Here is an 11723-nt window from a genome sequence, read left to right on the forward strand (position 1 = left end):
ATAATGATAAAATTAAAAGGATTTAACTTTTAATACTTATAAGTAAACCATTTGGACATCGAGTGAATAGATTTAAGCATTACAAGAATTGTTACAGCAGTGAATATATTTTGACTACAACTGACGATGATATTTAAAATCAATGAACAATATTGATGTAGGTTTCCAGCAGTCGTTGTTATATTAGTATTTCCATTATGTACCTACGTTTATATACATCAATTTATCGCGGTGCGACAGAACGAAACACTTCGTGCACGACCTAATCTAGAGAAATGCGAAGGTATTGTTCGAGACCTTATTGTCAGGATCGCGAGTGGATTACGGTTTCGATTTAACAGTCGAGATAATTCATGGTGGGAGACGGAAATGGCGACGGAAGCGGCTTCACGGTCGGCGGCACCATGATGACGACATAGTGCCGGGTCCCGATTACAAACAACAGGTCTGTAGCCATAATCATTTTATCAAAAAAAACCAAGCGTAATCATTATGTTTCAACCGTTTAACGCGTTACATAAGCGCGACTTGTGTCTCGAATTTAATTGTTGACAGGTAATACAAAATGAGTATTTATTTTAAAAGTATTGTGACTTACCTTGGTGTAGTATATTTTGTTCATAGTAAAGATTATTCAAAGGGTTATAAAAGTGAACATTTAGAACATTATACTGCGTTACCGAAAAATTGTAGAAAGTCGCATTATCCATATGAGAAATATAAAAATGCACGTGGTATTCGATTTCATTCAACGACGTGACTCCCTCAGACTGGTAACAGTCACGCTAACAATAAAACAGATCGCCAAGATTTCTCAATTAATTAAAACGTAATAGACAAATTGCAAAAATATTGCTTTTATTACACAACTTTCCAAGATCCGACTTTCGTCATCTTTACGTCCGTGGATCGTTTATATCATAACTTTTAACGATATACATTCCAACTAATGTCCGATTTCTCATTTCATTCACGATTATAATATACGTAAAAATAAAAACATACAGGAAAGTCTGCTGTAATAATTACTATTATCAATGTTTTTGAGATAACAGTTAAGAAATGTTGTTTTATCACAACGCCACGGAATATGAAATTGTGTTCATTAAAACGAGAACTATATATTATCCAAGTAAACTGATTACATGTTATCGATTATACAGTATTTTTCTATACGACTACGCTTCAGCCTGTAATATCCCACTACTGGGCATAGGCCTCTTTCTCCATGTAGGAGAAGAATCAGAGCTTAATCCACCACGCTGCTCCAATGCGGGTTGGCGGATATATTCCCTACTATGAGTAACGATCGCTATCAGATGTACCTACATGATAACAACCGGGACCGACGGCTTAACGTGCTCTCCGAGGCACGGTGGGGAGACCCACAAGGACTGCACAAACACCCAGACCACGGCAAACACCTGTATGGCCAATACAAATGTTTGTCATGTGCGGGGATCGAACCCGCAACCGCCAGCGCAACAGGTACAATCCATGGCTGTAACCGTTGCGGCAACGCGGCGTCATTTTTCTATAAAATAGTATAAATTATAGTATTAATGTTTGATAGGTATCTTTAGTGTTTTTACATCAGAAATACCTGAAATTTAATGGAATAATATTGTTTGCTAGCAAACGAAAAAACAGACTTCAATTACATCGACATACTTGTCTATATAATAAAACTGAATTGAGGAACCTCCTCCTTTTTTGAAGTCGGTTTTTCAATATACGGGAGAACATAATTCAATATTAGAAAAGAATCGAAAGCTATTTTTTATAACAAATTACGTTCAATATATGTCCAATCTATGTTCGAACGTAGTATAAATAAATAAGATTATCGTCTGTATCATAAGAATCGGAGGAGTCAAGCCCAGCAAGACAAGCTACCCGTATTACGTATACTATAACATTAAGAGTCACATTTCAAGTGAATCGTCTACGGCGTCAGAGGAACGTAATTCAATTACCGCCCACCGTTCATAAATGGGTTAGTGGCCCGGCTTCCCCGCCGACAGCTTCGACAGCCTTACGGTTTATTGCTATAATAATAAAGTTCAATTTAGCTAGTCCGTTAAACGGTACTCTACGTAGTTGACGCGTCAACGTCACATTACTATGATATAGTTTTCTTATGCATCAAAGATGTGAGAGGAATATTTTAACGTCCACATTAATAAAACGACAGCATGTAAATCGCGTCACAAAATCATTTAATATCTTAATTGTCATCAGAAACAACAATTGGTGATTTATTTTATCATTAAAAACATATTTGTACCGCAACTAAGTTTTATATTAATAATCTTATACATATTCAATGGATAAATGTAAAAAAAGGTTTCACAGTCAGACAGACAGTCTTTATTTAAGTAGTAGCTACCCTATAATGAAAAATTACGTTTAAATGTGCAAATTTAAATCAATTTAGTTTTTTAGGTAGGGCTCTGTTTATAATTTGGAGCAAATAAGAAATAATAAATATGAGAATGGCTCCAACTAAGTTCTGATTTATTACCTGTTGTAAATAAAAACATTAACTTGTTTCACTTGACCCAAAACGGTTATTTTAAAATAAATCATATTAAGCATTCGCATTCTTCTTACAACTTACCCGACGCAACATTGTAAAGACGCTTAAACTAAAAAGTGTGTAGCTTACCTGTAAAAAAGAAAATATATGTGATTAGATAACATTCAGGTCGCACAGCAAAAGTAACGTTATTGAGCTTCTATTTAATACAAACATTTATGGTATATTTATTAAAAAGTAAATACTGTAAAAACCATATAATAAGATTAACTAACAAAACAAAATTAATATAATAAAATAATAGTATTTTCCTATCTAATAAAAATCGTAGGCGAAGTTTATCAACAAATTCTTCGTTATTGATAAATAAATTGATTATTAATAAAACAATAAAGTAATCGATACATTGAATATTTACTAATTCATACGTAATCAAATACGATACGACCCCGGCCATATATATTCTAACGATAGTACCTATGAATCTTCGAACTTCGATCTACGAGGTTCTTAAATTTTTACAAAAAGCATGACGCCTTGGTAAAGCTGAATGTAATGACTCGTCATTAAAAGATAATATGTAACAAATTTAAATTTCTTCTATTACAGAATCATACTATTTTTGCACTGCGTACTCATAAATAGTCATGTAATCTTGAGTTGAACAAAATTATTCTGTCAGTAGTCAATAGTTAGTATCGCTAGTATATCACAATATTTTAAAATATACGTATGTATGGTCATTGCATAAGTAAATAATAATGGTGTAAGAGCACACAGTCGCCGGGTTTACTTCTGATATTTACGTAATTAAATAGCTTATTAGTATCATACTGGGGCCCTATATTTGACGTATAATTTTGATAATTACGGAAGTAGTGTAACTGTAACAACTACAATTAAGTACTATACAAGTGTGTTAATGTTTCGTTACGAAACGTTCTATACCACTTTATTGATACCGAAATTGTATACTTAAATCGAAATTGCGGTATAATAAAGAAAATTGCTATCTCATTTATATTATAATTACTATTATGTCAAGGCAGAGTAAAATAATTCGATAATTTGTTACGGGTGTTATCGATGAATACTCTTTTATTCTTTTACTTTTATTTAGGGTCAGAACAATCGTAATCGAATTTTCAGGAACAGCAATCGATGCTATATAGATTTTTCTTATTGTAAACTGACACGTACGTACGTATACGACCTTCATTCAGTCACAATGTCAATCGTTCGATGAATCGCGACGTTATATGTACGCTAACCTACAGGTAAATATTACAATGTAAATACTTGGGTTGAAACGAGCGAAACATATATTAAATCGATTCATGCAAGATTCAAACGTTTGCATTAAAAATGGCAAATTTTTTAATTTTTTGCAATTACTAGCAGTTGCTCGCGGCTTCGCTCACGTAGACATAGATAATATTTACAAAGAGGGGCTTATAATTATATAGTATAATAATTATATTACAACAATTTATAACCTCCTTGCACCTCGCGGCTTCACTCACGTAGACATAGATAATATTTACAAAGAGGGGCTTATAATTATATAGTATAATAATTATATTACAACAATTTATAACCTCCTTGCACTACATTTATGGTTCATCTTTCGTTAGTTACAAGTTACAACTACCAGACTATTAGAAAAGCTCGCCCTCAATCACACTTCATGGAACACTTGTGCGAAAAACTGTCTTCCCTTAGATTTCTCAAGCTATTTTAGGTAATTTCAGTGATACGAATTAATCTCTGTTATCCATACAGAAACTCCGTAAGCCCTGGTATACTTATTTATGCTTCTAAAATTTCTACTTCCGATATGAAAAGTTTAATATGATTAGTTTAATTGATGTGTAAAAATTACATCAAGACTAAAAAAACCCATTTGAATATTTATTTATTTATCTATTTTTTAAAAATACCTACCCGGTTCTAGCAAAATATTTATGCAAAAAAAGGTAAAATAATATTTATGCAAAAAAGGACCCACTTTTATACGAAACGTCAACGATGTGAGTGATTTTCGCTCAATTTCAAAAATGCGGTGGTCTATGGAAAAAGTTTAAAGTTTCTAACTCCAGAAATAACGTTTTTCCATACAAATGAACTGAAACACGTGTTTATTCATTTTTAATTAGTAGTTTTGAACTAAAATGTGATGTATTCAGCTTAATATATGACGAAATTTTCATTTAAACTTTCAATCCCTATTTCATCCCTTTAAGGGTAGATTTCCTACTAAAGCTGAAATGTATGGTTATACATTTGTGCAAAAGTTAAGTTTCATGCTTCTAATTTTAAAAAATGGTGGACGGACGGATGTATGACAAATACAATATATCAACCGCTATTTGACGCCCTTAGAGGTATAATATTTCAATGCCTGTTCTTGTTGAACGTCTTTTAAAATAAATTTGTAGTATTTGTAACACGAAAAATGAAAGATCTTCAGACAAACTTGTTCGAGTCCTTAGACTACATAAATCCAGTCCTGTCATAAAATCCGTACTTAGCGAACGTTTACTAACTTCTTAATATGGCCTATCGCAAAATTAGATAGACGTTTACTATTAACTGTCTTCCTGCCAAATTTCAAAGCCTATAGCATAAAAAAAATGAAGGACTTTCATGCAAACTTGTAAAAGCCCTTAGAACCATTTAATTCGGCCCTATCGAAAAGTCCCTTCTTAGCGGACGCGCACTGACTATCTCCCTGCTAAATTTCATCATTTTGCGTCCAACAATTTGTATATAGATAATAGGTTTACACTACAGTCAAGTTTTGATAAGTCTTACAACTAGTTTTTTATTTAACTTATTATAGAATACAAGCAAATTTTAATTATATGTATATTCATTATTGGTTGTGTCAAACACAGTTTTTCTATTTAATATTTGTGGACAGTACCTTGAGTCTACTTAAAAAATGCAATGACACATATTAGTAACACAAGCAAACCTTGTGAATAAACCTATTTTACGTTCGAATACTTTATCGTACTAATTCGATTTGTGCATACAAAGTTACAAATCAAGTTAGATTAAATACTTTTTATGAACGTTACTGCGTCTGTGACAGTGAGCAGACAAGGTTAACCTAATTTATAGGCAAATATTATCATTTACATTCCGACACAAGTCGGTTTCGCACCATTTACATAAGATCAATTAATTTACTAAATTTTCGCTTCATTGGACATTCTCCTACAAGTGCCCATGGTGTCCGTTCCGCTCGATCGACTTCGTGTAATCAAACGTGACTAGTTCGCGAACGATCTCGGGTTAAAAGAAAAATAATACCGACCGAATAATATTTCAGTTTCATTATAACGGGAAATAATTATTATTCATTAACGGAAGCACAAAGAAATGTAGCAAGATTTAATTTGTCACAGTTAAATTCAATTTAGAACTTTCAAACGAATCAGGTGGAGCTTTGTTTTTTTTTTACCTATTCCAAATATTAGCATTTCAATGTAATAGTGATTGTCTCTCAGAGATTACTTTTAGCAATGATAATAAATATTCCTCCACCTAAATATACCTAAACCAGAATACTATATCTTTGTATTAATATAATTTCTATGAAGAACTTATGAATAAAAAAAACTGTAATAATCTATTAAAATAGGAAATTCTTTACTTGAAACTACAAAGCACTCAATAATAACTTAAAGTCGAAACAAAGTCAACAATTCACGAATCATTAGTAATTATAAAAAGAAATTATACAAAATTTCGTATAAAATGAATTTAATTTAAAGATCTCGTGTTTTTGTCACATTTTGTTAAATCGATCTATTGAAGTAAAAGTAGGATAATCATTATCATATTTTTTGTTCTCGGGTTAAAGTTTCAATATGCTAGAGCTGAATAATGATGAAATAAATTTGAATTCAAACAATGGCTTCATTAGCGTGCTAAATGTGTTATGCTTACTATTTAAACAATTCAAAAAAGAATCCTAGTTACCTATGCAGCTAAAGTAGGGACCATTTATCAAGTGGCAAAGCATTGTCTTATACGAGTATTCAGAACAGCGCGTCAATGTGAAGCATTTAACACTTTCTATTTTTGTCAGAGCTTCAAACCTAGTCGTGCTTTATTGAGTGACATTATTAATGGACCAGTCCGGTCACGTCGTTTCCGTCACTTGAGACTGAAACATTATCGGACATAACTCACAGTAGCGACTCGCGATTGACATACGCGTGTTACCTCCGCTAAATCTGGTCAATATTTCTGCGTATACATGTGGAAACTGTCAGCATTAAGTAGCGGATATCCGTCAGACTGTATAATCATAAGCCGCGATTGTAAGTTACATCCGATAGTATGTTCCTAGTTATAAAACCTATGTAAATACCAGTTATGTAACATCCGAGCTGTATTTCTGCAAAGTTAAAAGAATGCGTTGCTAGAAGTTCAAAATGGAAGTACAAATTCCGGGCACGTATAAAATTCTTAGGTCAACATCCGTTCAAGACGACTGCACCGAGGCTTGTATGAAACCGCAGTCTTTCGAATGCGGTTGTATGTGACTTAGTACCTACATCAGTACATAATATGTGTAAAACGGTATCAATATTTTAGTATTTATTTATATTATATCTATCACGCGATGAAACAAACTAAGATATAAAAAAAATCTATATTTTATTCATCAGAGGTAAAATTTAAAAATAATTATAAATATTTATATACTTATTTAAAGGTCCATGTATATAAAAGAATTTATTTTTAAAATAGCACTAATAAATGATTTTATTCTTTGTTTCATTATGTTTTAAAAAAATACGAAATCAAATATAAACGTTCATTTTTCATATCACTCATTAGCGGTAGAGAAGAATATTAATAATTTATCAGAATTGACTAAACGTTAACAGCCTCACTGAGCTTGTCACCGACATTGACTACAAAATTTTAATCATTCAATTTTACGTGTCTAACTTCATATTACACGATTAATCTTACACATCAGAACTAAAAGAACATATTAAAAATAATTATCATTAATTTCGAATAAATAAATAAATGTCCTTTATATTTATTATGTCCATAATACCACGTTTTTTTTTCGAATTAATTGTATCTCTAAAATGTAATGTTGTGACAATTTATAGATAACAAATAGAAAGGATCCGAACAACACTAACTGCGTTACGCACGCTGAGCAAACTTGAAATATATAGAAGTAGAGGCACAAATAAGGTTTAGTCAACTTGGAAATGTGCATAGCTTGTGTAATGCTGAGCCGTTAAATTCAAGTAAGTAAGGAGATAATTTTGCAATTTAAGCTGCATTACTATAAACCAAATTGGAAATGATTTTTAGCTAAGCTATTCACTAAATAATATTGATATAGTTGTAAATTCTTTGTTGTCGGTGCTCGGGTAGAGGTCGTAGCGTTGTGGTCCTTTTGAACCGCAAATGAAACAGTACGAAATCTCTGCCCCCAATGTCAGATAACGCCCGTCTCTCACGATAAACGCTTTTACGATACTGATGGTAGGTATACGTGATATCTGCTATCAAAATTATAAGATACTTGTTATTTGTTCTATTTGTGAAACTAACTATAACTAACAAAGCTTTGTGACATCTATATATTAATAACGTGAATCAAAAACTTTGTACCCCTTTTTACGAATATTGCGCGGACGGAGGAGTATGAAATTTCAAGTATCTCTCTAATTTTTTTACTTTTCACTTACGAAAGTCAACGACAAAAACTAATGAAAGTTCTCGTATAAAAAAATCCTTTTTTATTTACCTATATTTTAAAAAACGATAGGCGCTTTTTATCGACAGGTGGACGCCGTAAAAAAACAAATACCTTCCGGTCTGAGATAAATATTCTAAAAGTGGGTCGTCTGACAAAGGAGTTTAAGTTTTTATAGTGATATAAAGAAAAGAAATTTAAAAAATGCTTTAAGAAAAGATTTATTCATAAAAGAAGTAACTTTATTTAGTTGTTTGGCATTTTATAGTCGGCATAAAGTTTGTTGAGTTAATATTTATAAATGCTGCTTTTCAGTTAATAACTACTACAATGTTAAGCTGGAACAATTAGCAGTCTGTCTGTTTGCACGGGCTCATCTCGAGTGCAATGCAATGGTTCAAATGAATGGTTTTATGGATAAAATTAAATATTGCAGAAAACGTTGTCTGGATTTCTTAGGAACGGAAGGAAAGGTGAGACTGACTGACTATATACAGTATCATATTGTGTTGAAAACTATACGTGGTTGACCGTGTGTGTACACTAGCGGCTAAAAAATATATTATCCTTTAATTATTTTTAAATTAAAAAGAAAGGAAGGGATGTTGTAAACCTATTTGTTGAATTCTACATACCTTACAACTTTCTTTATTTTAATATTTATATTAAATTAACTTTGGACAACGTTGTTTATTTAAAAGTTCATCTAGTGCATTATAATATCACTAATTTTATAAAGTATGTACATATCTTTTAGTTCTGTTCAATTAAAAATTGAAGTTTATTTAATTTTTTATTTTGAAAATTTAAAGGTACCACTAATTGTACACAATTAACATAGATATACTACTATATATATATATACTGTGTATGTAGTGTCTAAATGCCATTAAATGTAATTTTAAAAATTATAAATTTCGCAATATGCACATTGTAATATAGCCTTCAACTGGTTAGACTAGTCGACGCATTCGCAAAACTTTACAGCCAACACTACTAACCAGAAACTTGTCGTCGCCCACACCTTGACATAGTCATTTACGGATACATCAATCGCTACGTATCTATATAATTATTGTAATGCTGTAACATGTACATGCTAACTTTAAACAAAAAATATAAAAGAGAAACCTTCAAACGATTTGCTAGTTGTTAACTTTTTTTAAATATTTTTTGACGTATTTATGTTTCGCAAATGACTAAATCGTGTTGGAATATTTTTTTCTTTTGAATATACGTACCTACCCGGTGAAAATAGAACGGAACTACTTAACGAACGACGGCAACTTCTTGGGGCATGCACAAGTTTTTGAATTTTATTGATATTGATCGAAACTTAAAAAAAATGCAGTATTGCTAATTTGTACTTCAAATAAATTAAAAAAAAAATTAAATTCTTAAAATCTGACTGGCTCGTTGGCGCAGCTGGTAGTGACCGTGCTTTCCGCATCAGTGAAGTGGGTTCGATTCCTACACTGTCAGGGGCAAAGACTAATATCTGATGTATTCATTAAAATATATAAATATGTATGTGTACCAGTGGGCTGTTATTTAAAATATAGGCAATAAGTTAAAAATAGACAACTGTGCGTGTATGTTTTACACATTTATTTATTGATATTACCTTCATATCATATCTAATGAAACCAAAGCAAGTGTTTAGTTGTTTGAACGCGCTAATCTAGAGTGCAATGGTCAGGGCAAGTCTTTTTGTGTTCATTAAGAGATTTACCGTAGTACATTACACGGCTACAGAACATCAGTCACCAGGCTATGACAAATAGGAGAGTAACGGTAAACGTCAATAACACATCGAAATATAACGACATAAGGGATGCCAAGTATAGTGCAGGATATTCTTCATTCTATTTGATAGTCATATTTTGACACATTACATATTTAGAATTAACGCTGAAGTAGGTTTTCATTCTAAGACTCAATAATCAGATAGAAAACATTAACCAAGTAGAATTTATCAACTCCGAGACAGATTTGCAGGACTATTTTTAATATCGATCCAAATAGATTTTAGATGTAAAAAAGTATATAAAATAAATAAATAAATAAATTACAGTCAAGATAATTTTAAAGATGGCTTTTCTTTGAGAACAAATTTCGTTCTATATTTTAAGCAATTTTGTAGTTTATTTCTCGTACAATATTTGCCAACCCCGTTCGGATAAATGTTTTATCTCCAAATAAATTACTTAGAAATAATTATAAAATATATAATATAATATTTAAACATCATCACTAAACTCTACGTCATAAAAAGAAACCACTCCTAAAGACTCACGTTTCTAACTGTAGCGGTTTTTGCTGCACGAAAATTAATCAGTTAAGTGGGTATATAGACAACCTTTTATGACTAATAGACTCTCGCTTAAAACATTAAATCCAATATCCATTTGAAAAACTCCTGACGAAATCTAAAATGACGAACCTGTGGTGCAAGGACCGGTGTTGTTTCCGTAGTCGCCGTTTTGCTGGTCTCTAGGGACACTAGTCGCAACCACGAAAGCCCGCATGACGCCCTTCTAGACACAACCCAACACAATCTCCCATCAGTCAGGACTTGAACGTATCGCTAGTAATTCAACACTGGGGGACACTGAAAACCGCTAAACCACTGAGCCGTAACACACGCACTCACTGACAATTGTTACAGTTCCCTATACTGTGTACCGATTCATAGCACTGTTTCCTCTAGTAACATTATACAAACTATGAATGTTTTGGAAAACAACAGCTTTAGAAACGTTTAAAATCGGAACAGAACGAAAAGGGAAAGTAACAGCCTTAAACTTTTATTACACCACACTTGTAAGGCACTGTCAATTAGAAAATAATTGTAAAATACTTGATATTCGAATCGGTTACGGTTCGATTTTCTCGACCACGTATAAACGCGTGAATTGTACACGGACGACCACTGCTTACGAATAACTTGAACGTACTAACCGGAGGCAGCTGTGCGCGACAGACAAAAAGAGAAAGAACTATACTATGACGTATAAGGCACGTTTGTCCGTAAATGGCATAGGAAAATGCATACGGTAGTGCACTTTGTTTGTTAGGAGATAAAGTTCAATATGACATTTAAAATGATTCTACGAAAGACAGTTGAATCAGTTTCCTCGAAACTTTGCGTGTGGAAATTCGAGATGGTTTGAAAGGTAGTCATTGGGTGTGAAAGGGACAACAGTAAATCGCAAACGAAACCGATCGAGTCCGAACGTAAACCGACATCCAAGGCCGGCTAACGTCACGTTTGCAAACTAGACATGCCCCTATATACTACGATTTTAATACATAGAACAATACGTACAATACCAAGTTTATTGGCCCGGGAGAACTTAAGATTTACAGAAGAACACCATACTTAAAAATAATCTTATATATGAAATTCTCATGTCACAATGTTAGTTACAATACTCCTCC

At 32.4% G+C, this 11723-nt stretch overlaps 1 protein-coding gene across 1 annotated transcript in view; it reads right to left on the minus strand.

Annotated features, from left to right (window-relative positions):
• Window positions 1–10810, minus strand: part of LOC123655817 (actin cytoskeleton-regulatory complex protein pan1) — a 52226-nt gene extending 41416 nt beyond the window's left edge. Inside the window, exons 1-2 of the mRNA XM_045591570.1 lie at window positions 10726–10810; window positions 4234–4247 (exon numbers count right to left, since the gene is read on the minus strand). Of these exons, the coding sequence (XP_045447526.1) occupies window positions 4234–4247; window positions 10726–10810 (99 nt within the window). The remainder of the gene's footprint in view (window positions 1–4233; window positions 4248–10725) is intronic.
• Between the last annotated feature and the right edge of the window lie 913 nt (window positions 10811–11723).

Source organism: Melitaea cinxia, chromosome 8, assembly GCF_905220565.1.
Source record: "Melitaea cinxia chromosome 8, ilMelCinx1.1, whole genome shotgun sequence".
NCBI lineage: Eukaryota > Metazoa > Arthropoda > Insecta > Lepidoptera > Nymphalidae > Melitaea > Melitaea cinxia.